Genomic DNA, 27,581 nt, shown 5'->3' on the forward strand with positions numbered 1-27,581 from the left:
ACGCTTAACCGACTGAGCCGTCCAGGCGCCCCAAACAGCTACTATTTTAAAACAACTTTTGCATAGTAGTATTTCGTTTGCTCCATTGGAAACATTGAGAGTTGGAGCTCCCTGCACTCTCCCCAAGTAAACACATCAATCCTGGACAGGACGTGTCTGGATGCATCAAAGTTATTTTCAAAAATATATCTTTAAACACATTTGTGAATTGGCATTCTATATGCTTGACTATGTGTTTTATTTGCCTGTACTTTTTCAGGCCACTGTAGTTGGAACTGGCATTCTGAGTCTATCATAATAAGCATCATAAACTTGGTTGACATTGAGTGTACTTCTGGTTAAAGGTATGGTTCCCCTACTTGCTACTATTCTCTTTGTCTAAAATAAATGACGATTATTCCCCCTCTCCATCTCCAAGTCCGGCTGACACCTCTTAGTTCCTCAAACTCAGTTGAGTCACACTTGTCTTTTGTTTTTTTTGTTCAAACCGGAGAAGTTTATGTGTGTCTCAGAACCTTCGTACTTACTGTCCTTGGAACACCCAAAGCTGCATGGGGCTGGTCCTTCTGATCATTTTGCAGCTCCACTGTCACAAGAAATGACTGTTTTCCTCACCACCTCCTGTGTCACGATCCTCCTCCCAGCTAATAATATTCTATCCTATTCTCCTGCTTTATTTGCTTAATAGTATTCTATCTGGAAACATTTCAGCTTATTTACAAATTTATTTATACATTTTCTTACATATTTCTCTGGCTCCTTCCCACCTTTAATATTGTGCTTTATAATTAAAAACGTGTTTTGGGTCTGCATCCCATTTCTGGCACAGAGCGCCTACAGCCCTTGGAATATCCCAAGTGCTGAGAGTGGTAAAGGTATCATTCCTATCAAACCCCTCTCAACCACCCCTGAGTTTATGTTGATGAGGTAAATTTTGGAAAGCCCCTAAGGGTGCTGCTGGCTGGCTGTCAGGGCAACCAACGTTGTGTTTAGAGGACTGGAATTTTCAGTTCCCCTACCCGACCCGCCTCCCAGACCCCCAGACAGGGGAGAGGGGGTGGAGATTGAATTCAATCAATCATGCCTAAGAAATGAAGCCTCCGTCAACCCCTAAAAGGACAGGGTTTGGAGAGCTTCTTGGTTGGAGAACAAGAACCCACCCAGTGCTGGGAGGAGGGCGCGCTCCAAACACCATGGGGACAGAAGCTCTTGTACCGGAGACACTTCTGGATCTTGCCCTGCGGATCTCTTCATTTGGCCATTTTTTTGTTATCCTTAAAATCCCTTGTAATAAGCCGATAAGCATCAGTCAGTAAACCGGTTTCCTGAGTTTTGTGAGTTGCTCTATTAATGAAACCTGAGCAGGTGCCGTAGGCATCTCTGACGCATCGGTGGTGGGTCAGCAGCACAGGCAATAAGCAGGACTTGTGACTGGGATCTCAAGTGGTTTGAGAGGGGGATAGACTCCTGAGATGGAGCTTTGAACCTGTCAGATCAGATGCTATCTCCAGGTAGACAGTGTCAGAATTGAGTTAAGTTGCAGGATGTCTAGTGGCTGTCAAAGAACTACTTAATGTGTGGGAAACCCACATGTCTGGTGTCAGAAGTGAAGGAGAGTTTGAGTACTGAGAAGAGAGGAAACACATAGGAGTGTGTTTTTCCTTAGACCACCCCACTAGAAAGAAAGCTCTACGGGAATGAGGACTTGGTTTGTCCGGTTTCCACCTGTTAACCCTGTGGGATGGGAATCTTGAGCAAGAAAGGTGCCTTTCTGAGTAAAATGCCAACACTGAGGAAATGACTCTTCAAAGTTGGAAAGCACTATGATAGTAAAGACATCAACTGACCTCTTGGATCCAGTTATCCTTGAAATAAAATCAACCTCCTGGATTTTTCATTGAACAAATTGAACAAATTGATTAAGCTTGTTTATGTTAGTTTCTGTTCTTTGCAACCAAAAGAGTATTGACTGATACATCAGTAAATGGAATCTCCAATTTAAATCAACCTGCAACCAGTTAGGGTTTAAAGGGAGTGTCTTGCCATAAAATCCCACGCCTGGTAGGAAGAGTTCTGTGATTACTCAGCCACCAAGCAGCCCCCAGGCCCCCAGAAGCCACAAATAGGAAGGTGGCTGTAGTTCAGCTCCCCGGCTGGGGACTCTTCCACAGGGCAGACTCGGTTCCTGCCTATCTTTTAGTCCTTTGCTCCATATTCCTTGTAAATAGAATCCAGAAATTCTTTTTTATTTTATTTTATTTTTAAAATTGTTTTAGAGAGAGAGAAAGGGAGAGCATATGAGCAGGGAGGAGAAGCAGAGAAAGAGGGAGAGAGAGATTATCTCAAGCAGGCTTCATGCCTGATGCAAGGCTCAGTGTCATGACCCCGAGAAGATGACCTGAGCCAAAATCAAGAGTTGGACACTCAATCAACTGAGACTTCCAGGTGCCCCAGGATCCAGAAATTCTTTTTGGGAAGGCTGAAACTAAGTAATGATAATGGGATCCTCTCATCATGATTGATTTAAGAATGGGCATGTGATGCAATTCTGCCTAATGAAATATGAGAAGAAGTCTAGGGAGGCTTCTGGAAAAGTCGTCTTTGCTCTTCCAAAGGGATTTGGGGAAGGATCCCCTTTTTCCTTCTTCCAGCCTTTGGATATTGTTGGGTGAGGACATGCTTAGACCTGTTGCAACCATCTTATGATGGGACTAAAGCCAACCAAAGCCATGGGGTTAGTGGAGCAAAACCATGGCAAGACTGGTACACAGTGGCCACATAGCTCTTGCTCCTTGTATACTACAATGTTTTTACAGGGAGCTGTGGGAACCTCTGAGGCTCTCTTTCATACATCCTGACACCTGTTGTGGTGTCAGGATAGGGATGGTCCTGTCTTCTTCCCAGGCACTTCCTCATGCGACTGTTCCAACATGTTTTCTTTCAAAAATCTATGGACCAATAACAGACACTAATTTTTATATTTAATGTGTTCCTTCCCTCCCCTGAGATATATATAAATTCTTCCAAGAATTCTTCCTCCTTCCCCCAAAGTGTTCCTTAGTGGGAGTGGGACAGGACTTTAGGCCCTACAGCTCAGCAATCATGTAGGGGGTAGGAGGAGGGAAGGTAATGCCAGTCTCCTCTTCCTGTGAACAACCTCAAATTTTTATTTAATCTGGGAGTAATAGATAGAGAGCCACCTCTTCTAGGGGGTGAGAAGAAATTGTCCTCTCCCTAGAATCCCGAGCTCCCCTCTGGACTGATGTCTCTTGACCTCTCTCTCTTCCTACCCTCATCACCCCATCTTCTTTTCCATTATGGAGGTAGAGCAGGTGGTAGTTGATGGTAGAAAGGTTTTCTTTCACCAGTTTGACAACCCTTTGTAGGAATGAAACCGATCTCAGTATGGTTCTTTTACAGTGTGAAGTATGTAGTACCTCTTTACTTCTCAGCTTTGGACCTCAGTGTTCATGCCTGAGTTCGTGCTCCAAATCTAGAGTAACGCACTTGTAACCACATTGCATTACTCGGGCTATATGTGGGCTGGGCACTGTCTTAATACATTCCTTCCATACACTACTGTGAGGGAGTATGAGGGTCAAGTGTGCTTTCAGCATGTGGGGTCTTTGGTGAGGTGTCCCCAGAGGACCTGGAAACAGGGTCATCTGCTGAAGAATAACCTTTAAAAAGTAGTCATACACTGAAGCAGAGATAGAAAAAGTCACTTTAAAGAAACCACATGTTACTTAGGCAGTTAAGACTAGACTTTAACCTGATTGTACTGACTTGTTTAGAGAACAGACTGGGGAAGTAGAGATGGTCAGCCATGGACTCACAAAAAAGGAGATAGATACAAACACAAGCTGTGCCAATTAATGATGGGTCACAGAATACAAGAGATTAGGAGTGGATTTCAAGTATTCTTGAGTCAATGGCAAAGCCAGTCTGTCTCAAAGTGGCATGGGTGACATTCATTGGTAGTATTATGGCCTTGGCATATCTTCACTCCTATTGGGAAGACCATCCTATTGAAAGATGGATGCATAATGTTATCTTAACCTGATGAGAAGAAGAGCTTGAAAGAACTGTGTTTCTAATTTTCTTCCCGATTCCATGTTTACCGGTCAATGTTCTGAGGCTGACATGACTTCCCATGTTGGTTAACTTAGAGGGTGAGTCATGTAGACTTCAAGGGTTGTGGTCCCTTTTGTACTATGAATAGTAAAGTGGCATTCTGATTTTATGCATTCTAAACTCGGTGAGTGTAGCGCACCCCTCAGAGATGGACTTGTTCTTAGCAAGCTGATAAAAGAAGTCTGCAGAGTCGGTGAGTAGGCACCAAACTGTTGTGAGGTGAGAGTCCTCAGGATAGTAAATATTCTCTGAGGCCTCTCGGGAGAAGTTACTTAACGTTCCTTTATTCAACATCTACCACCCACTCCAGTCTACCTTCTTTGAACGCAACTGTGGTTTTGTATAGAGAATAGTAGAAGGAACATGGGTTTTGACATCACAAGACCCAGATTTGAATTCATCTTTTCTACTTTGTAATTGAGTAACTTGAAACAAGTTCCCTACCCTCTCTTTACCTCAGTTCCCCCAGTAGCAAAAACTGGAGGAATAGTGTATAAAAGACACATACTATCATCTCTGAAAAACAGTAGATACTCAGGAAAATCTTATTATAAATGTTGACAAGTAAGAAGTAGATTAACCTCAGGAGCACACTCTGGGAAGAACATTCCATTGAACTCACTCCTTCTCCTCCAAATTGTAAGGGAAAACATCATATGCTGTTCTAGTAGCACTCCTTTTATCTCCTACCCCACCCTCACCTACTCTTTACCTAGCGAGATAAAGGCCAGAAACCCAGCCTTTTGCTATTTTTACTTTTCTCTTCCCCATTCTTTACACTATGAACTCTTTGAGGAAAGAGTCTTTCAATGGATCTTCTCACTGTCCAGCACAAATGGGAGCCACAGATGGAAGCCCATATAAAATTTTACATTTCAGGGCACCTGGGTGGCTCAGTCGGTTAAGCATCTGCCTTTGGCTCAGGTTATGATCTTGGGGTCCTGGGATGGAGCCCCACATAGGGCTCCCTGCTCAGGGAGGAGTCTGCTTCTCCCTCTCCCTCTGCTCCTCCCTCCAACTTGTGTTCAATCTCTCTCTCTCTGAAATGAATAAACTTAAAAAATTTACATTTCTTAACAGTTACACTAAAACTAAAAAGAGATGAAATTAATTTTAGTATTATATTTTATTTAACTCCATATAATCAAAATATTATCATTATAACATATATCAATATAAAGATCATGAACGTGATATTTCCTGGTTTTGTACTAAGTGTTTAAAATGTGGTGTGTATTTTACACTTCTGTCTTATCTCCCTTTGCACTAGCCACCTTTTGAGTACTCAGGAGCCACATGTAGCTAATGCTTGTCATTGGACAGCAGCAGTCTAGCAAAATTCCTGCCACAGAGTAAGTAAAAAGCAAATGTTCAATGGATGAATTTATAATACTAAATGCTATTATTATGTCTTCCTGCCTCTGAATAAACTTGTTCCTTTCAAAGTAGGACAGAACAATAAACTGTATTTTGCCTTTGATGTATAGCATCTATACTGCATGACCAACATGACTTAGCATTAAATTTAGAAACTATAATAAAACATAGATCTTAATATGCACATTCTAGTAGGACATGGACTTCACTGTGCTTGTGTAAAATTGTGGCTCAAAAAACTTGCAAGCCCTTTGAAAATAAGTATATGTATATTTTGTTTTCATTTGCATGGGCCATAGCTAGTATTTTTGCAGCCCTGTATTATCTGCTATCAGAGTCCACAGAATCTCAGAGGCTTGTTTTTAAAAATTCAGTTGAGATGCTCTACGTCTAATTATTAACCCATTTCATTGTTCATTGCTTAGCTTCCCAGAACCATGCTCACTTTGCTCAACTGAGATTAATTTGATCAAAAAGACAGTCTGTGCCTTGTGGGACTTTCCTGTTAGGCAAGGTGACCACCCTCACAGCTATCTGGTTAGTCATTTCCCACTATGAACTTCTGCAGCTGGAACTATTGGCTATCCCTTTCTAAGGACAAAGCTATATCTTCTTTCTTGTGTTTGTCCTTACTGCTTTTCAGTATATTCTAATAAGTCAAGAGTGTTTAATTTCCCCCACACAATTGCTGACGATCACAACCAGGCAATTTTTCTCTCTCTTTATCACCCAGTTACTTTATGAGAGCGTGAAATGGGCAGTAGTACTGCAGAGTGATAACCACTGAGGGGTTTGTTCCCATGGCTAACTTACACCACCACTCCACAGTGGTTCCATTGCCAATGTATTTTGCCACTTCGTTGCTGAGAATGTCTCTTACTAGGTTAGTATCTATAGTGGATAATAAATTTCCTATAATGGTAGTTGTGTGATGCACAGAGTCATCAATGGGCTCTTATCAACAGCATTCCTGGGTCTCAATGAAACAGAGGGAGAGAGATACAAACAACTCTGAATCTCTCGTGGTCCCCATCAAAGCTAAGTTTTATGGTTTCTCAGTCTGAGGAGGAGATGAGGTAGAGTCTAATTTAAAGCCATAATTGCCCTTCTTTGGATTCTCACAGTGTTCCAGTGATGTTCTCCAGCTTGCTCCTAATTTCTGGGGGAGCTGGGCAGTTTATATTCTATGGGTTTGCTGTACCGACGATCATGGGGCCCCTTCCTTCTTTCAGCAATCTTTTATTTGTCACCTACCACATACCTAATTCAGAAGATACAGTGGGGCCAGATGGAGCCCCTTCCGTCAGAGTGCATGAGCTAGTAAAACTCCTAGAACCTGGATCAATTTCCCTGCTCTGCAGGGCCCCTTACGGTCCTCACTGGTGTCTCTTACCCCAAACTATCTTGTTTCCAGTTTACTTAGGAAAAATTGTCCCAATAGCAGTCTCTTTAAAAATCAAGGTAGTTTTGAATGGGGGTATTAGGTATTTACAAATCGGGTGTTTAGAATATTTACACAATTTACAAACTGAGTGACATCCTGCACTGTAATGCTGGCGCCTTCGGCCGCTCTGGAAAATTGAAACCATTGAGATTGAATTCAAATAAAGTAATGTAGAAATCTCACAGGTGAAGTCCCGTTGCTAAGCAACCTGACAGACTCGCGAGTGGGGACCAACTTGCCTCCCACACTTGACCATCTCTCCCCAGTGGTGGGACGCGGAGACCTCATTGGCTCCCGTGTCCTCTCACTAAACTCTAATTGGTGGGAGAAACTCTCACTCCGTTCCCGTTGGCTCTCGCCGTCTCTCGCCGCTCCGTAATTGGCAGGCCGGCTCTCGGGCCACCGCACGTCACTCTCTCACCCCACTTCCTCGGCCCTCCAACTTTGGCCCCGCCCCTTCCCCCGCCCTTCCAGCCACGAGGGTAAACCCTAGCAGGAGCCCGCCTCCAGTTTTCTTCGGATTGGTGGAAGCCGGACTAGGGGGCGGGCGCTGCCGGGTAACTCTGCGGGCCGCGATTGGCTGCTGGAACCACTGTCCGGCCTCCCACCGACTCCCGGCTGTGCCGGAGTCGGGTGGGTCGGCAGCTATAAAGCTGGTGACGGCGGGGAGGCACCGCGTCTTGCCCCTCCGTGGCCCCATCTCTTTCTTTCTACGGCCACCGCCCGGTCACATTTGGGTGAGTGCCCGCGCAGGGGGAGAGCTGGGCTGCTGCGGTGCCGGGCGGGGTGAAGACCGGGCGGAGGCGGTGTCCTTGACTAGGCCCAAAGGAGCTCCAGCTCGGTCCGGGTGGGGCGGAGGCACGGACCCGACCGGGGAGGATAGGGGCGTCGCGAGTAGGGCCGTACCGGGCCTCCCCCGCCAGGGGCCTGGGGCCGACTACGGGTTTGACGAGGGGCTGGGGAGTCGCGGAGGGGAGAAGGCGAAAGGGCGTTGAGGGCCAGGGTTCTAAAGACACAGCCAGGCGCAGGAGGTGCCGGGGACGTGGCTGTGATCCCCTTGAGGCGACCGGGGCTGGGGAGGCGCATCAGGAGGGGACGAGGAAGGAACTAGGCTGCCAAGGCGTTCCCAGTGCTTTGGGTTAAGGGTGGGCGCCGAAGGATGGCGAAGATCGCATCTAATTAGGTGGAGGCTTGTAGGTTGGCAGGGGGTGTGTCCTCTTACTGCCACATCTAGAGAGTGGCCGCGGTGGGGGAAAGGGAAGTGGCCGAGCATAACTTTTCTTCCCCAGCTCAGGTGCAAGAAAGCATCAGACCCGTGATTTAAGCTGGTCGAATACTTGGGCTGTTGACTGCTTCAGTCTTCTTGCTTCGCATCTCACAGATTCCTGCCTCCCACCTTCCCGCCTCCATATTTTTTATGCCCATATTAAAGAAAAAATGGGTTTTCTTGGTGTTCTGAAGTCCCTTACCCCTCCTTCCTGCTAAGAGCTTCAGGGTCAGCCTGACCTGATATGACGTAGTGGACAGGCCGCCACAGGGAGTGGGTTTTGGGTTAAGCCAAGTATAGGGTGTCTTTGAAAAACGTGTGTTCTTCTTTAACCAGGGGTAGAGAAAACAATTACTCTGACCTACGCTGGAGGAGGGATTTGGACAACAGGTTGTCTCTGCTTGTTGTTTGCCCCGTGGCCTTGGCCTTAGGCCATCACAGGCTTCTTTCACTGCCCACCTCTGCCACAGCTCCTTCCAGCTGCTGATCTTCTTGTCAGCCTGCTGCGGTGGGATGATGTGCTCTGGCTTCTGCTGAGTAACATTTGCTCTATCACACTGATGAATTGGAACAACAATGGCAGGATAAATGACAAAAGTAAGACAAATGGAAGTGTTTGTATAGTTAACAGGGTTTTTTTCCTTTGGAGATGGAGTTTGGACAGCCATTGTACAGATTCTGTTAGAAGGCAGATTGAAAGTCCTTAACATGGATCTGTTCAAATAGTTCTTTGTATCTTGAGACCTCTAAGCAGTTTGTGTTCTTGCTTGGAGCAAAACTTTCTTTTTAAAATTTCAGTTATTTTTTGTAAGGGTAAGGAGGCCAGGGATAGTGTATTTTATGGGAAAGAAGAAAGACTATTTTCTTGGTGTTTAACCTTTGTAGGTCTCTTTCTCCTAAATTTGTAGGTTTGCCCTTTATTCAGTTCTAGTTTAATCAGTAACCCCAGTTCTTAGGAAGGTGTTTCCAATGGGGAGAAATTACGGGATATTTTGTTTGGGACCATATAAGGCCACGTCATCTGCTGGCTATTTCGGAGCCTTGCCTTTGATTTTGTTTTCTTCTTACATATTCCTCCAGAGTGCTTTTACATCTTGTTTTTCTTAACTGTGAGATGGACCTTAAGATTTTTTAAAGATTTCATTAATTTCAGAGAGAGGGAGAAAGTATGAGCAGGGTGATGGGCAGAGGAAGAAGCAGGCTCTCTGCTGAGCAGGGAGCCTGATGTGGGGCTTGATCCAGGGACTGTGGGATCATGACCTGAGCCAAAGGCAGATGCACAACCTACTGAGCCACCCAGGCATCTCAGACTTGAAGATTTTTTTATTGAGATTTTAGATAGCTTTTCTGAAAGGAAGTGCAAAATCCTGATATTGATGTAACGTGTATTTCCTCAGTGACCCAGAATTATTTAAAACTGTAAAGCAGTGGAACTGAATGAGGGAAGATACAGTTGAGGCTCTAGTTTGAGGAATTTGATGGGCTGTGCATCAGAATCTGTAGTTTCATATGGAAAAGAACAGTCTTAAATTTTATGTTGGGTACTAACAAACCAAATATCATAGAAGAGTGTGATTTTTTTTTAAATATTTATTTTTTAAGATTTATTTCAGAGAGCGAGTGGGAGGAGGGGCAGAAGGAGAGGGAGAGAGAATCTCAAGTGGGCTCCCCACCAACCACCGAGCCCTCTTGCAGGGCTTGATCTCACAACCCTGAGATCATGGCCTGAGCTGAAACCAGTTGGACGCTTAACCAACTGAGCCACCCAGGCGCCCTGTGTGGTATGTTTATGTCTCTCAGGATGGTGGTACAGATTCAAAAGGTTGAAAACATGTTACCCAATCTAATGAGAGGATAGTAGAACTCAACTCCTAATAATCTATTCATTCTGAGGCTTTCGATATGTGGCAATGCTCACTTGCTGTCAATTGAGTGTGGTTAGAGCAATAGAAGAAGAGCTAATTTTTCAGTCTTCATCTTTGCCAGTTTTGTGATTAGGGATGTGTGCATATGGAAATGATGATAAGAACAACCAAATGTTGTCTTATTCCATTTGGATCCCTTACATTTTTCAGTAGAAAGCCAATTTTCTTAAACACTTTCTGGGCACTCTTTGGTGCAGCGCTCATTTAAAAAGTGATAGCAAAAAGAACTTACTAACGAGGGCAGCTGACAGGTACTCAAATCTAAAAGGTTTGTCTTCTGTAATAACTCCAAATTCGGCCCCTCAGAAAATGGCAGTTGAATGACCATTTCTTCAAGATCTCAAAGGGATTTCAGAAGAATCAAAATACAGCCCTTCTCCCAGCAAGAATCTAGGAATCAAGTGTGGCTAGGAATACTGCCCCTGACTAGCTTTCCATTTTTCTAAATCACACTGTTTTTACTTATTTATTTATGTTAAGATTTTATTTATTTATTTATTTGTCAGAGAGAGAGAGAGAGAGAGCACAAGTAGGGGGAGTGGCAGGCAGAGGGAGAGGGAGAAGCAGGCTCCCTGTGGGACTCCATCCCAGAACCCTAGGATTGTGACCGGAGTTTAAGGCAGACACTGAACCAATTGAGCCATCCAGGCGTCCTGACTAGTTTCCCGTTGACAGTAGACTATGAGGACTTCGTGTGGATGACATAGACCTGCTGTAGAAGTGCGGGGCCCTCACTGGAAACTTGAGGAAACCTTGGAAGAGGTAGCTTAGAACAGGGCCTCGAAATGGGAGTAGAATTCGTAAGCAGACCAGGAGCTCTGGGGAGAGGCAGGCATGTGTGTTTTTTCCAGAGAGAACTAGAGCCAAGGACATGGGCAAAGCCTTACCAGCAGTTTTGCTTGCTTGTTTCTAGGGAGGAAAGGTTGCCAGCCCTTTCTTATGAAAAAGGATGTCCCGATTTCTCTCCTGGTGTAGTGAAAAGGATGGGCAGGCAGCTGCTTCTGGTGGTCCATGTACCTACATGGCTGGTGGGCGCATTTCTCTGATGACTTGTTTGAATCAAGGCTGAGGAAGGATCCAGAAGAAGGAATTCAGAACTCTGAGCAAAACCCAGGAGGAAGCATCATTGCATGAACCTGGCGGCCCTAGCAGGCTCCCCAGTCTTCAGTTTTTATCTTTGCCAAGCTCAGGGCCCCTGTGCTGCGGCTCCCGGCGCTCGGACATGCCTTGTGCTAACCTGCCCAGCCGCTTGCGGTACCCTAACTGCTTCCTGACCCGGTGGCTGGCCTCCATCCGACGCTCTGAAAAGACCTTCTGTTAGAAATAAGCTGATGACCGGCTGGAGACTGGCAGAGCAGTTTCAGTCAGGATAGAGAGCCCTCCTAGCAGCTGCAGACCAGGAGGGAAAGCCCGGTCCCTTTCTAATGGACTGTTCCTGAGAGTGGCGCTTACCGCCTCCGTTTCCATTCCTGGTTTCCAGGCCTGTCTTTCTCTGGAGAGCTTCGGTAACACAGCTGTCCTCTGTGAACCTTAGTTTTTCTTCTGTTTCTTTCTTCTTTGCTCTAATGCCCTCCTCTCCCTTTCTCCTCCTCTTTCTTCTCCTCTCCTGCCCATCCTGTCTTTACCCTCCTCTTCTCTCTGCCCAGCTCTCCCCACCTAAAGCTCTCTCCAGTTGAAATAATTAAAATTGAAAGAGGGAATATTGGCAGTTCAGGAAAAATTTTATTGATGAAAGTAGCATCAAATGCATATACGTACATGGTTTCAAGAAGAGATATTACTAAGTTATTTAAGTTATTTAATCTCAGCATGGAGGGGGAATCATGTAGTCTCCGGTTAATCCGGCAAAGGCAGATGCGAAATTTGCCAATAATTAAGTCGAGAGCTAAGGTAATCATGTTTTCATTAAACATAGAAACTGCTGTCTCAAGGAACAATCCTCCAGAACAAGTGAACACAAAAAAAAGTTCCAGTGTCCCCTTCCCTTTTTATTTCCACATAATTTAAATGATGCTAAAGCTTAATGCTCTTTTATCTTGATATCATGTGCTTATCTTTTTAATACAGTCACTGTAGTGAAAAATCACTTGGAAAAGGTTGGGGAGGGTGGAGGTCGACGCGTTGAAAAGTAGGAACAGAAGATTAAGTAAACGAAGGTAATTAGATCTTGTTACAGAGATTAATATTTTGTTTGAAAAATACTAAGAACCAGGATAATGGTATATTGGTGCTTTATATTACGAAGTGTTACTCACATATTTTATCTTCTCAACCATCTGGGAGGGTAGGTATTAGCTGTGTTTGATAGATGAGAAAACTGAAGCTCAGAGGGGCACACATTGCTAAAGCCACAAGCTCCTAAGGGTAGAGCAAGCTCTTTTTTTGGTTTGGTTTTGTTTTAAGATTTTATTTATTTGAGAGAGAACGAGTAGGGGGGAGGGAGCAGAGGGAGAAGCAGCGGGGTCTGAGGACCCCAGGATCAATGCCCAAGCCAAAGGCAGACGCTTCACCAACTGAACCCCTCAGGCGCCCCCAGAGCAAACTCTGGAATGTGGGAGTCTCATTACTCCGGAACTTGCTCGTCCAGTCCAACTTATTTATATTCCTTTTGTTCAATTCTTAATAATTCAAATTTAGTAAAGACAACTACAGCTCTCCTGGCGATGCATTTGGTTTCAAGCCAGAATCAGCGACAGGAGCTTCATCTGGCAGTTCGTTGCCAGGACTGAACCTACCACTGTAACTCATGAAATGGGGGGGGGGGTGGTTTTATAAGCTTTAAGTATCATTTTTCTAAGCAGAGACAAATTCTGTTCTATGCAGTGTAATTGGACAAGGAATTATTTACTTTAACTTACTTTGAATTGGAGTCATTATTTGAATTTGTGTGGTGATTGATGACTTTAAAAGAAGTTCTTATTTGAAATTCCTAGTGCCTGAAGGAGGAAACACAGTGACAGACCTGGAGACTGCAGTTCTTTATTCCTCACACAGGTACGGCATCCTGTCATGCTGCTAAGGAACGCCTTCCTCTCTCATGGAAGGGGGAAATTTAATTTTTATCCCAGGGCAAATGGCCACTTGTGTGCCCCGCACATTCTTAAAACCTATTAACAGAGTTTTGTATCTTTAAATATTAGTTAATGCCATAGTGCTTTGGGAGACTGGCCAGTTTTGTGATTATTAGCCTGATGTTTGAAATCTAGAAACTAATTTTTTGACATTTTTAAAGATAAAATTTAAAAAGAATATTTACACATTTTATTATAGAGTCCCCATTATCCTGCCTAGATTTTTTTTTTTTTTTAATTGTGGATACAAGCCTCTTAAAAATAGTGAAGTACCTTTTTATCAGCAAAAAGTTGAAAATATATGCAGGTAACTTTTTAAACTGTCAGGTTTTGAAACTATATTTGATTTAGAATAATTTTTTTTTTGCTATACAGTGAATGACTAGAATGCCCCATTGTGTATGGCATTCTCACTGTAGTGTGAACATCTCAGATCTTCAGCTGGCCTTTTTCTTTTTCTAAGTGTATCTGGCCTACTTCAGAGAGCATTTGAGAGGACAGGGTAAGAGCATACACTTAATGGGATAGTTAAAAGTAAAAATTACAGATCAGAAACTATATCAGACTTTTTGTTATTCGAAATGCCATGGAAACAATTGCTTCTGTGTATTAATTTTCCATTCTTTTCCAACTTAATCTTACTCCACCTTAATTTCAACCAAAAGCCAACTATTTCAAATTGCACAGCTTTTTATCAGGAATATAATGAGGACATCTTGGCTACAAAACTCCTCAGAGAATGAGCAATATTGACTGAATTAGAAAATGTAAAAATTTTTTCCACACCAAGCTCAGAGTCATGATTCACTTCCAACCTGTTGAGTGTGGGTTAAACTACGTTTTCTTCCCCCAAATGAAATAAGGCACTTACTTAACCTCTCAGAAGTTTAAGCATAAAAGTTATGCCTTGTTTCTTAGGTACAATAATATAAGAACTGATCAGAGCTAGTCAGATTATGGTAAATATGGATTAATTCTGGAATCAAAGCCTTGCATTGTGGCCTTTAATAAACTGTTCAGAAGATTGTATGTACATTTTATTTCCAGAAGCATTTCAGGCCTCTGGGTGAGGGACGGAAGACCACACTGTCCTCAGTGTATTTAGAGCAGTTTGAAGAGTGGGAAGAATCCCAAGTGGTAACCTTGTGGGAAAGTGGGTAATACTACTGCCTCTGGTTTGGTGACTTAGAGGGTAGCATATGGGAGGGGTTCTTCTTATAAGGATAAAGACTGGTCTTTGGGTTTTAACATGAGTTGTAGAGTTCTTTTCCTTTTTTTTTTTTTTTTTCTTTTTCTATTTTATTTTATTTATTTGACTGAGAGAGAGAGATCACAAGTAGACAGAAAGGAAGGCAGAGAGAGAGAGGGAAGCAGGCTCCCTCTGAGCAGAGAGCCCAATTCGGGGCTCAATCCCAGGACCTTGAGATCATGACCTGAGCCGAAGGCAGAGGCTCAACCCACTGAGCCATCCAGGTGCCCCCTGTAGAGCTCTTTTTTGTGGATTGTGCAGAGGACTTAATCTTGTTTTACTGTAAACTCAGAATCTGCCTGGTAACATTTAGAAGCATACCAGAGCTTTGATGACCCGTCTCTGGTCTAGTTCTCCTGACCTACTGCTTGCCTGCTCTACTCACTAGGCCTCACATTTCACTTCAGGACTTCAGGAAGTTAGCCCAGCTTTTCCTACATCTTTGTACCCTGCCTTTTTTGATGTTGTCGAAATCTCCTACCACTGTTTGCTTCTGCAGAGCTTTACTGACTACTCCTTACTCATTCTGAAGATTCAGGGCAGCTCCAGTAACCGAGAAGCCTCTCTTCCCACTCCTTCCCTTGCCTCCAGGCTGGGTTAGGTAGTTCTCATAGCATAATGTGATGTCTCTGTTGTTTTCCTTGGTTATTATTAGGTGTTTGTATCACCTAATAACACATGGAGATGGTGAATATTTGAAAGGGGAAAGCTTATCTTCTATGAAACTTATCCCACAGTGAATCTTGGAACACTGAAAAAATTGAAAAGAATAAAAATAAAGAGGGAAAAAAAACTTATCCCAAATGTTTGGCATGTAACGTGTTGTCATTGTTTGAATAAATGAAAAAACATATAAATAAGATTCTTATGTTTAGAAGGAAGATTCAGTGGTATCCCTTGGGACCTTTAACTTAGATTTTGTGATTATATTTCTAGGTGCTTATTTTTTAGGTTTTAATATGCTTACAACTTTTTTTTTTTTTTAAGATTTTATTTATTTATTTGACAGACAGAGATCACAAGTAGGCAGAGAGGCAGGCAGAGAGAGAGGGGAAGCAGGCTCCCCGCCAAGCAGAGGGCCCGATGCGGGGCTTGATTCCAGGACCCTGGGATCATGACCTAAGCTGAAGGCAGAGGCTTTAACCCACTGAGCCACCCAGGCACCCCAATATACTTACAACTTTTAAAAAATATATTTATTTGTCAGAGAGAGGGAGAGAGCACAAGCAGAGGGAGGCAGGGGGAGAAGCAGGCTCCCTGCTGAGCAAGGAACCTGATGTGGGACTCCATCCCAGGACCCTGGGCTCATGACCTGAGCTGGAAGGCAGATGCCTAACTGAGCCACTCAGGCATCCCAGGACACTTACACCTGATGACCTGTGGGCTAAGTGTAGATGACATGATCTAAGGATACCTCTCTGCTTTAGATGTTCTCAAGATTTCAGTAATTAACTCACCAAGGCAGTAGTCTATAATTTCATTATACCTAATACTATACCAGAGTTTGCAGAGTGGCAGAGGACAAATGACATAAACATAGGATTGGACTTTTCATTTTTAGGAGTCAAAGTAGTAGTTGGTAAATGCTAAAGAACATTGGTGAACCAGTAGGACCCAGGTAACTCTTATGAGCCAATTCATTAGGCGAATGAAGACCTGAAATTCTGCTACGTAAGGAGCCCCTTCCAATTAATGTGATGCCTAAAAAGGAAATTGAGTTGTTGAAGTTTAAATGGGGAAAAAATTCTTTCTCTAAAATGAAATGAATAAAACGAATGAATGTCGTTCTTCACACCCTGACAACTGTATATCTCAGCTGGGTTCTGAGTAGACTGCCCATGGAAGTACTCAAGGGAGAGAGAGGATGGCAAGACGAGGCTGGCTTGTTTTTGTCAGTGGAGGCAGCAGGAAGGGCTGGGGTGGGGGGAGTGAGGGACGGGGTTGGAGGGGCAGGTCCGAGTTCCAGCTCAGCAGCAGAGGTGCTGGTACTGGTAGCTCTGGCAGCTTCAGTAGTAGTGTGAGCTCGTGGGATCCAAATAACCACATTCCCCCTTGACTCCTCTGGTCCCACCAAGCTTCTAAGCATTTCCCTATATTAAATTCTCCACTGTTGGAAGTATCTAGAATGACTTCTCTTTTTCTGATGACTACAGTCTTTAAAGAAATTGAGACGGCTCTGATAGGTTATGTGACTTGCCCATATGCGCACATAGCAGTGTTCTTAAGTGGGTAGCACATTTATTTTACTGTTAGTAAGTAAATCTAGACACCACTGAAAGGATTGACAGCGTGGCAGCAGTCCTTTTTTTAATGCCCTTTTAAAAAAGAAACAGGTGGCTTTAGGAGACATTTTCTAGATGCCACACAATTAATATGTGGATTACCAGTTTTCAAATTTGAATCAGAGTTTGGCTTTTTCTCTGATTTAGAAGCTAAGTGATGCCTTCTGGTTCTATGGTCATTTATTTTCTATAGACTAGCTGTAGAAAGTATAGAATATTGGCATATGACCCTGTGATGAGTCCTGGAACTTATTTTTGCTTAAAATTTCCATCATTTGGGTTGTGGGTGGGGGACGGGGTCTTCTTTATAATAACAGGGGACTTGTGGAGATTTACTTGGTAGACTTCTATAGTGTGGATTTTCTACTTGCTGAGATTGTGTAGATCATTAGAGTGTGACATATATTTATGATGACTGACTGACTGACTGGCTGATTTAAACTTTCTTGGATGGCCAGAAATAGATCAGGTACCTGAAGTCTGATTTGTAGACCATATTACTAAATTGTCATTGTATTTTATCTTACAGTGTTTTACAATAGAAGAATCTTATTTGAGTTTTCTTTACCTTTAATAATCCTGTCTTAAATCTAAAGAGACCTAGGTGGGTTTTTTGTTTGTTTGTTTGTTTGTTTATTTTAAAGATTTTAAAGTACTCTCTCCCCCGAGTGTGGGACTTGAACTCAAAACCCTGAGGTAAAGGGTCTCATGTTCCACTGGCTGAGCCAGCCAGGCACCCCTGAAGAGGTCTAGTTTTAAGTAAAGTGCAAATCGTTTTAAAAGACAATAATTTTAAGTGGTAGCATTCCATTCATACTGTAATCGCTACTTTCACATATTAAAATTGCCTCTAATACAGTCAGTGGTATTGCCATAGCATATGATGACAGATGGTAGCTACCATGAGCATAGCATAATGCAAATAAAATGTGCCGTACACCAGAGACTGATGTAGCATTGTGTGTCAAGTACACTTCGATTAAGAAAAATGTTAAAATAAAATTGCCCTAAATAAAATATGCTAAACTTTATAAACTAAATTAACATTTCAGGTGGTAGTTGAACTTCTAGTGTTGATTTCTTAAGTTTGACAATCTGGAATTTGTAACCTAAAACAGTGTTTCTTCTTTATTTCTTTCTAAAGCTCTTTCACCATGCCTGGGTCACTTCCTTTGAATGCAGAAGCCTGCTGGCCAAAAGATGTGGGAATTGTTGCCCTTGAGATCTATTTTCCTTCTCAATATGTTGATCAAGCAGAGTTGGAAAAATACGATGGTGTAGATGCTGGAAAGTATACCATTGGCTTGGGCCAGGCCAAGATGGGCTTCTGCACAGACAGAGAAGATATCAACTCTCTTTGCCTGACTGTGGTTCAGAATCTTATGGAGAGACATAGCCTTTCGTACGATTGCATTGGGCGTTTAGAAGTTGGAACAGAGACAATCATCGACAAATCAAAGTCCGTGAAGACTAATTTGATGCAGCTCTTTGAGGAGTCTGGGAACACAGATATTGAAGGAATAGATACAACGAATGCATGCTACGGAGGCACAGCTGCTGTCTTCAATGCTGTTAATTGGATTGAGTCCAGCTCTTGGGATGGTATGTTACATGTTACTCCGAAGAGACGCTCCTTGAGGATATGTAGGCCCAAATGACCTGTTGGTGAATGCCTCACGCAGACCTACCAGTTATGCTTGTTTGAATATGGTCAGAAATATAGCTCTTTCAACTTACTGATTTATAAACTGGTTATCTTTATCACATAGAACAAAATTATAAAAATTTAGAATTTTTTTCGCTTTGCCAAAGAAGGGAAAGCATATTCTAGGAAAATAGAAGACTTCAGTGTATACATATGATACTTACAGTGGTGATCACCTTCTTGTGTTATTAACAAAAATCTTTTTCAGGACGGTATGCCCTGGTAGTTGCGGGAGATATTGCTGTGTATGCCACAGGAAATGCTAGACCTACAGGTGGAGTGGGAGCTGTTGCTCTGCTAATTGGGCCAAATGCTCCTTTAATTTTTGACCGAGGTGAGTGAGTGGGAGAGCATTTCTTTTTTTATTAGCAATGTATGTTGAGGAGGTTGAAAATATAAATAGAAGCTAGTACTTACTAAGTGTTCATTAAATGCAGGTACTGCCTGCTCAGTGCTTTATATGTGTTAGCATAGTTGGTCTTTATAGCAATTTTATGAGGTACGTAATGTCATTCTCATTTTACAGAGTAGTAAAATAATAAAGAGTAACTTGCCCACAGTCATTCATTAGTGACAAGTTTACTTTGTTTTCAGTTCAGTAGAGCCCTTGTGATCTCTCAGTTGCAGATAGGAGACTTATATAAGATGTTGTATATCAAAGGACTCTTAGGCCTGTCTGTTATGTTTCATTTCAATTACATGTCAGTTTCACCTTGTGATTTCCATGCTGCAGGTTCCAAGAGTTGACTAGATAGTTTAGGAAGGTCCCTAGATAATGCATTCTGCTGACTACCATACAGTCATCAAGGAGCAGAAAAAATATCATCTTCCTTTTTCGTTCTAATAGGACTTCGTGGAACACATATGCAACACGCCTATGATTTTTACAAACCTGATATGCTTTCGGAATATCCTATAGTGGATGGGAAACTCTCCATACAGTGCTACCTCAGTGCACTAGACCGCTGCTATTCTGTCTACCGCAAAAAGATCCGTGCCCAGTGGCAGAAGGGTGGGTTTCATCCATGAGCCTTGGTTTGGGTATCTGTTGAGGGCAGTGTGGTGGGCTGTCTTCAGTGAGATGCTGCTTTGTGGGCATCCTTCATTAGTGTCCTCAAACTATTTCTACCTCACCCACCAGACTGCATTTCCCCACAGATTTGGGGCATGTGTAATTTAGGGATGCAGGGAAGCTTTGGAAATGAGGTCTATCTATGTAAAAACGCTTATTTAAACCTACCCTGGGGAAAAAAAAAATCAAAACTAGGGTAAAAGTAAGAAATTGAATTTTTTTCATCTTTTGATAGAGGAACTTTTACAAGGCTTTAGTTTGCAGCTGTGATCCAGAGTTGACCCTAGTGAAAATAAATTACTGAAGTGACCCCCTTTCTCCCACAGGCTGTTTGCAATTGACCTGTGAATTCATACTTACTTTTCCAGTGTGTCCATTAATCTCTGTCTTTAATCCTGGAAAATTTCTTGAGATACTCAAAAGGACAGCATTTGAATTAGTGCCATTAAAACACACAGAATCATATAAGTTAGGATTTTTTGTTTGTTTCTTTGTTAAAGATTTTATTTATTTATTTGACAAAGAGAGAGATCACAAGTAAGCAGAGAGGCAGGCAAAGGGTTGGGGGTGGGTAGCAGGCTCCCTGCTGAGCAGAGAGCCCGATGCAGGGCTCGATCCCAGGTCCCTGAGTCCATCACCTGAACTGAAGGCAGAGGCTTAACCCACTGAGCCACCCAGGTGCCCCAGTTAGGCTTTTTCCATAGACCAACTTTGCTTTATAGAGGTTGTAGGAGAGGGTTAAAGTATTGAATAATGTAATAAGATTCATAGTGGCCCTGGAGAAGCATTGTTGCTGTGTGTAAAGTATCATACTGTTTGTCAATATTGAACAGGGCAGTGATTTTTCTTACGTTATTGGGCCCCACAGTGAGAAGTACACTCTACCTTGTCTGTGTGTGCTAAACTCACCCCCAAAAATCATGAAATTATTTACAGTGCCACAAGTTATGCAGTTCGCTATTTTCTATCCTATTCTATTTCATTTTAAAAATACCCTAAAGTTAAAAAAACCCATATCTGGCCCCAACCCACTAAATTAATTACAGACTCTTAAGACTGAAGTTTGAGGGTGCCTGGGTGGCTCAGTGGGTTAAGCCGCTGCCTTCGGCTGAGGTCATGATCTCAGGATCCTGGGATCGAGTCCTATGTCAGGGTCTCTGCTCAGCAGGGAGCCTGCTTCCCTCTCTCTCTCTCTCTCTCTCTGCCTTCTTCTCTGTCTACTTGTGATCTCTTTCTGTCAAATAAATAAATAAAATCTTTAAAAAAAAAAAAAAAGACTGAAGTTTGAAAGCAGTGATGTGGGGCGGGGATGTTGTTCTATCCCTGGATGTCTTTTTGATACGCGTTTTAAGTCCTAGAGTTATTTCATTATACAGTACATTTTTGGTTGATATTTAAAGCTAGAAGAACATCCTAGCCTTGTTCTAAAATCAGACTGCAAAAGTTAGTGTTTTAAATGAATTTCATAATTTCTTTGGGTTTCTTTTTCAGAGGGAAATGATAAAGATTTTACCTTGAATGATTTTGGTTTCATGATCTTCCACTCACCCTACTGTAAGCTGGTTCAGAAATCTCTAGCTCGGATGTTGCTGAATGACTTCCTTAATGACCAGAACAGAGATAAAAATAGTATCTATAGTGGCCTGGAAGCCTTTGGGTAAGAGAAGTTTATTGGGATTTTTTTTTCTTCTGTGTGTGAGTATTTTATCTGTCTGTTAAACCACTCTTTTTATATAGTTGTGAACATTTTAAAGTTAAAAGGATCTTTAAAATATCTAGTCTAAGCCCTTTATGCCATCAGTGAAGAAACTGAGTCCCAGAGAGGATCCCCATGAATTCCTCCTGTTAGATCTATTCCTGTTGTCACCATGATAGCAGAGCCTCATGAGTCCCTGTGTTTACTATGACAGCCTCTGAAATCTCTCCCTGCCTCTGTAGCCCCTGTGCCCATCCTGTAGCCACCAAGCTCAAGTCCTCTTTCCTGCTCCTTCCACATTTCCCCACGTGTAAGGCTCCCTAACGCACCAGGCCTATTAAACTCATTCTGTCCCTTCTACATTTAGTAAAATTCTTCTCAGCTTTTTAAGACTCAGCTCCTGCAACATCCTGACTTTTGTAACTAAATAGACATGATGATGGACTTGTAGTAGTAGTGTATGTTCTGTTGGATGATGACAGAGCTTTCGTGAGTTTATTGACCCGTGAGAATTAAGTTGTCTTAACCTGATGATAAAAAGCTTTGACAAAAAGGACCATATGTGTGCAACTGTTACATCTTCCATGGCAATTAGCTTGTTGCTGCTTGGCTTTTAATAAATAGGGAAACTAGGGACGCCTGTGTGGCTCAGTGGGTTAAGCCGCTGCCTTCGGCTTGGGTCATGATCCCAGAGTCCTGGGATCAAGTCCCCCATGGGCTCCTTGCTCGGCAGGGAGCCTGCTTCTCTCTCCACCTCTGCCTGCCTCTCTGCCTGCTTGTGTGCTCTCTCTCTCTCCTTCTCTCTGACAAATAAATAAATTTTAAAAAAAAATAGGGAAATTGTATGCACAGATTAGAATATTAGTGACATTAAGTAATATAAGTAATATTAAGTAATATAATAAAAACTGTCTTTGAACATTGTAAGATGGTCTTTTTTCTAAATCTTTCAGGGATGTTAAATTAGAAGATACCTACTTTGATAGAGATGTGGAAAAAGCATTTATGAAAGCTAGTTCCGAACTCTTTAATCAGAAAACAAAGGCATCTTTGCTCGTGTCAAATCAGAATGGAAATATGTACACCTCGTCGGTGTATGGCTCCCTTGCTTCTGTCCTAGCGCAGTAAGTACCTAGTTCCGCTGTCTAACTCCTCTCATTTGGGGCTGCTAGATTTGGAACACCAAGCCTGGTGGCCCGCATGTTGGTGGCAGGTCACAGGGTGACATTTTCTTTCCAGGTTCTCTAGCCTACCATCCGTTGGCTTAAAGGATGAGTGGGACGAACGTTCATACCGGCCCTCCTGGCTGCTCTCTGCGGTCATCTCATTCTTGACCTGCACTTGAGCGTCAGTCCCTGGTTGACAAAGTCACTTATTCTGTGTCGTAATAACTCTCATAAGCCCCGTCATGCCCAAAGACCCAGAAGCTCTTGATTTCGGTCTGCATATTGCAAAGCTTTAGGTCAGCTTCCTCAGGCTATGGGATGAATTCCTACTCCCAGCTTCGGTCTTCCCACACATTCTAGTTTTGGATCAGTGAGACTTTTTATTGTTTTTTACTTTTATTTATTTGTAAAATTTAATTATTTATCTGAGAGAGAGTAGGCTCCAACTGGGGGAGGGGCAGGCTCCCTACTGAGCAGGGAGCCCCACACGGGACTCGATTCCAGGACCCTGAGATCATGACCTGGGCTGAAGGCTGCCACTTTACCAACTGAGCGACCCAGGCCCCCCTCAGTGAGACTTTTCAATAGCTTTTCTTCCCCCTACACAGGTACTCGCCTCAGCAGCTGGCGGGAAAGAGGATCGGCGTGTTCTCTTATGGTTCTGGTTTGGCCGCCACCCTGTACTCCCTTAAAGTTACGCAAGATGCCACACCAGGTAAACGCCCACGCTGCCTGCGCGGCGTGTCGGGGCTGAGGCTGATTCAGCGGGCTTCTCGGGGGCACTGGAATCTGTCCTGCAGAGTGTTCCTTTTGTGTTCTTCACTTTCACCACAGCCAGATTTTTACTCTCTGAGAATCTGCTGTGACTGAGTAAATGGCAGGGTTATGTCTGCATCAGGATCTCTTCTTTCCTTTTTTCCAAGTCAGAAAAAAGATGTATAGTGAGCTTAAAAAATCTTTGTATGGCATTATGTTTGACTTCTTCATCAAGTTACTTTAATTTTTATCTTTTTTCTCTCATTCATAACGCATTTATAACCAGGGAGGTGATGCAGGCAGGGAAAGGGACTGTGTCCGTCTAATGCAGCAGCTGCTGAGTCTCATCACATGACTGAGTAACACCAAAGCTTTCCTTGTTGGTTTGGTTTTATACAAGATAACCTTATTTTTATACATTTATGGTCCTGGCTTATATTCCTGAGCAGGAAGGAGCAGAAACATGGAGAAAAACTGATGAAAGACTTGGCATTACTCAAATACTGTGTCATGGATTGACCATGGACAAGTTATTTATAGTTTCAAATCCCATGTTTCCTCATTTGCTACTGAACAAATGTCTAGTCAGAGATCACAGGAAGCTGCTTCAAACAGATACCATTTTTTCTCTTAACTAAACAGTATCCAGTACTTCTATAGGAAATGAAGAGTTGTTTTTCCTTTTGGCAGCACCTTGTTCATGTTTCAGGGCATGCTACTTTTGTCTTTTTGTCTTTTTTTTTTTTCCCCCAAGATTTTATTTATCGGAGGCATCTTGGTGCCTCAGTTGTTAAGCGTCTGCCTTTAGCTCAGGTTATGATCCTAGAATCCTAGAATCAAGCCCCACATCAGGCTCCCGGCTCAGCAGGAAGCCTGCTTCTTCCACTCCCCCTGCCTTGTGTTCTCTCTTTGTGTCAAATAAATTTTTAAAAAATCTTTTAAAAAAATAATAAGATTTTATTTATCCATTTGACAGAGAGACACAGTGAGAGAGGGAACACAGGCGGGGCAAGTGGGAGAGAGAGAAGCAGGATTCCTGCCGAATAGGGAGCCTGATGCAGGGCTGGATCCCAGGACCCTGGGATCTTGACCTGAGCTGAAGGCAGATGCTTAACGACTGAGCCACCCAGGTGCCCCTGTCTATTTTTCTTTTAGAGAGAGCCTGAAGGGGTGTGGGGAGGGACAGAGAGAGGAGGGAGAATCTGAAGCAGGATCCACACCCAGCGCAGAGCCTGATGTGGGACTCAGTCTCACTACCCTGAGATCATGACCTGAACCTAAGTTACTTGACACTTAACTGGGCCACCCAGGTTCCCCTACTGTCATCTTTTAATATTGGGACTTACTGTTTTAGGGTCTGCTCTCGATAAAATAACAGCAAGTTTGTGTGATCTTAAATCAAGACTTGACTCAAGAACTTGCGTGGCACCAGATGTCTTTGCTGAAAATATGAAGCTCAGAGAGGACACTCATCACTTGGGTAAAAATATTAAATTGTGTTCGAACATCTTGGTACACACCCAGAAGCCTACCAGGGGGCGCTAATGTGTTTATGAAACACATTACTTAAAGATAAGGGTGTCCAGGCTTTACTCAGTACTAATCCGATGTCAGTGAGAATTGTGGGGAAATGGGCAACTTACTATCTCTGGTTTTACCGGCGAACTTGTAAATCATAACTAATGTTTCATGTCCTTTGCCTTTCCTTTAGTGAACTATATTCCCCAGAGTTCCGTAGATTCCCTCTTCGAAGGAACATGGTATCTTGTCAGAGTGGACGAGAAGTACAGGAGGACCTACGCCCGGCGCCCGGCCCCCAGTGAGGACACCCTGGGCGAGGGAGTTGGACTTGTCCACTCAAGCACAGCCACGGAGGTGGGTAAAGCTTGTAGTGTTTGCTCTCGACCTCTGACAGGGTGAGAAGTTTCCATTCCCAGGTCTCAGGGCTCAGGGGACCAGCGACTGAGCCACGTAAAGGAATGTGGATAAAGCAGAGTCCCTCAGAGCAAGGGCTCTGGCACTGGATTCCCACTGTGCCATTTGCTAATTGTATACAGTGCTTGGTGCTTAAATTACTAGCATTTTTAAAACGTGGGGTTTATCGGCTCAGCACAGAGTGGATCAGTGCATCGTCTTGCTTCTCGCTCTTACACCAGTTAGGTGGCTAGTCAGCCACGAGTCAGAGCGGGGAAAGCCAGAGTGCCAGTTGGAATGCCGCGTGTACTGTGTATGGTGGCTCGCGGTGGCCGCCTTCTCCCCCGTGTTGTGTGTTTGTGTAACTTCACTATAAAGAACAGCTCGTTAGTTCCTTCCATGGAAAGCTCTAGAGAATGTACATTTAACATAAACCTCTCCACAATTGTCCTTTCTCAGTTTTTTTTTTTTTTACTAGAACTCAGCACCAGGACTCTTTAAAACAAAAACTAAAGAAAAACGCCTTTTTTCCCTTTGATTTTAGCATATTCCAAGTCCTGCCAAGAAAGTGCCGAGACTCCCTGCAGCAGCAGCAGAGGCCGAAGCAGCTGTCATTAGTAACGGGGAGCACTGAGACGCCGCTCTGAGCTCGAAGACTGCGGGGCGGGGCGGGGCGGGGCGGGGGGTGGATGGGAACAGTTCTGGGAACGTGGGATGTCTGGGGACAATTTTAAAGGATTACATGTTGCGTAACTTTTTATGTGACTGACATGGAGCCTGGAGAACTGTCGTGTTCTTGGGAGAGTCTCTTTGCTCGATCCGCTGCCATGCTTCCGCTTGTGGTCTAGCCAGAGCTCGGTGTCCGGGAACGGTTAAGGGCTCTGGAAACATACCTCTCTGGCCATTTGTGTGCATGAAGCTTAGTTTTTCAGTGTGGTATGAGGTACTGGTCTCCAATTTTAATTTTTTTAAACATAAGAATTTTGTACTTTGAACAAACAAGCTTACTGAAAGTACCTGCGGTTTTTGAAAAGAACTTTCTAGTTTTGGGAATGTAGTCTTCGAATGTGTTATGCACAAACCCTGCTTAAAAATGGCAAGATGCACATGCTCTTTTTCTGTAATTTAGAAACCCTGAAGAGGGAGAAGGGGTGGGATGGTAACACTGGGTCTGGAAACTGAAATGCCACTACAAATCCAGGCCAGCGGTGACGAGTTCTCGCAATGACCTCTGTGAACAGAGAGACGCTGGCATCGAGCAGACATCTGCTCGAACCACGGGGCACATTGGGAAGCTCCGGATGTCGCTCTGGTCTGCTTCGGAATCCCTGGTCCAAGGTGGAGATGTCAGTGGAGCCGTGTATGAGGAAGTTGGTGCAGTCCTTCTTTGCACCTTATTTTGAACAATAAATATAGGCATTTTTCTGGCTGCCTTTTGAAAATTTTAAAACAAAATGGAAGGATGGGGTGCAGGGCATCATTAGGTTACCTCTGATGCTTCAGTGTTACGCATTCGACTTAGACTGACAGCCGAAATTCATGGTGTAAGTATTCTCTTTCCTTGAGTATCTTTTCAGTGAACATTAAAAAGTACAACCCAAGTTTTGTATGACCATCCAAAAAAAGTATTCCATTTCGAGGTCTGAAGTAAGATTTATAAAGCATTTTTTCAGACTTTAACCTTAAAAACAACAACAACAACAACAACAAACTATCACATGGGATGAATAAGCAGACTGGTTAGACAGTTTTGTAGATCTTCTTGGTGCTGAACTATGACATGAGCCTTATAGATTGTAAAATAGAGATAGTTGGAACTAATGTACAGAACTAAATTTTTTAAACTTTATTTGCTGTTAAATTCTGTGAAGTTTCAGTTATCTAAAATAAACTTAGACGAATACGAACTGTAATGTTTCAGATTGCAAGTAATACGTAATGTAGTGTTTGTAAAATACTCTTGTCTAATATTAACTAGTGGTATTTTGATTTGTACAGTCATGATTTGTTAAAATGACTTCATTTTAACATCCACTGATGTAGATTAATAATGTAAGTTCACATTTAAAGATTAATGGAGAAGTGTGTGCATGTAATACTTTCACAAGTATTGGGAGTTTGGTATGTTTTGAAAAGAATAATTTAACTTTTGGGTGTCAGGAAATGGGTTTTTCTCCAAAAGTCCATTGCCGGCAATGGGCAAGCCTAGTAATATTGGCACAGAGCGTTAACTGTACACCTTATTAACAGTGAGGTGAATAACTTTGAATAAAGTTTTAGAGAAATACTTCAGATATTTGTGTATTCTTTTTCCCTCCTAAACTAACAGTTTAGGCAAGAAGTCAGCTAATAGGCTATTTTGTAAATATGGGTGTTTCATTTCTGTTCATTCATTCACTCATTTATCTTTTTTTTTGGGTAAGATTTTATTTCTTTGACAGAGAGAGCACAAGCAGGGGAAGTGGGAGAGGGAGAAGCATGCTCTACGCTGAGCAGGTGGGCTCTGTCCCAGGACCCTGGGAT

General features: G+C 43.0%; 1 protein-coding gene across 3 annotated transcripts; it reads left to right on the plus strand.

The window, feature by feature from the left end:
• The first annotated feature begins 7,598 nt into the window (after positions 1-7,598).
• On the plus strand, positions 7,599-27,350 carry HMGCS1 (3-hydroxy-3-methylglutaryl-CoA synthase 1). Of its 3 annotated transcripts, none has more exons than XM_044232341.1 (11): positions 7,599-7,692; positions 13,081-13,141; positions 17,894-18,351; positions 18,663-18,788; positions 19,302-19,466; positions 21,018-21,183; positions 22,176-22,346; positions 22,997-23,103; positions 24,499-24,624; positions 24,856-25,019; positions 25,603-27,350. In XM_044232341.1, the coding sequence occupies exons 3-11, from the start codon at positions 17,904-17,906 to the stop codon at positions 25,690-25,692; spliced, it is 1,563 nt and encodes a 520-aa protein (XP_044088276.1). In that variant the 5' UTR covers positions 7,599-7,692; positions 13,081-13,141; positions 17,894-17,903; the 3' UTR covers positions 25,693-27,350. The 3 variants fall into 3 exon arrangements, with proteins under 3 accessions (XP_044088276.1, XP_044088274.1, XP_044088272.1); XM_044232337.1 differs by lacking the exon at positions 7,599-7,692 and adding an exon at positions 12,215-12,303; XM_044232339.1 differs by lacking the exon at positions 13,081-13,141 and having other exon boundaries at positions 7,622-7,692.
• The last annotated feature ends 231 nt before the right edge of the window (positions 27,351-27,581 follow it).

Source organism: Neovison vison, chromosome 1 (assembly GCF_020171115.1).
Source record: "Neovison vison isolate M4711 chromosome 1, ASM_NN_V1, whole genome shotgun sequence".
NCBI lineage: Eukaryota > Metazoa > Chordata > Mammalia > Carnivora > Mustelidae > Neogale > Neogale vison.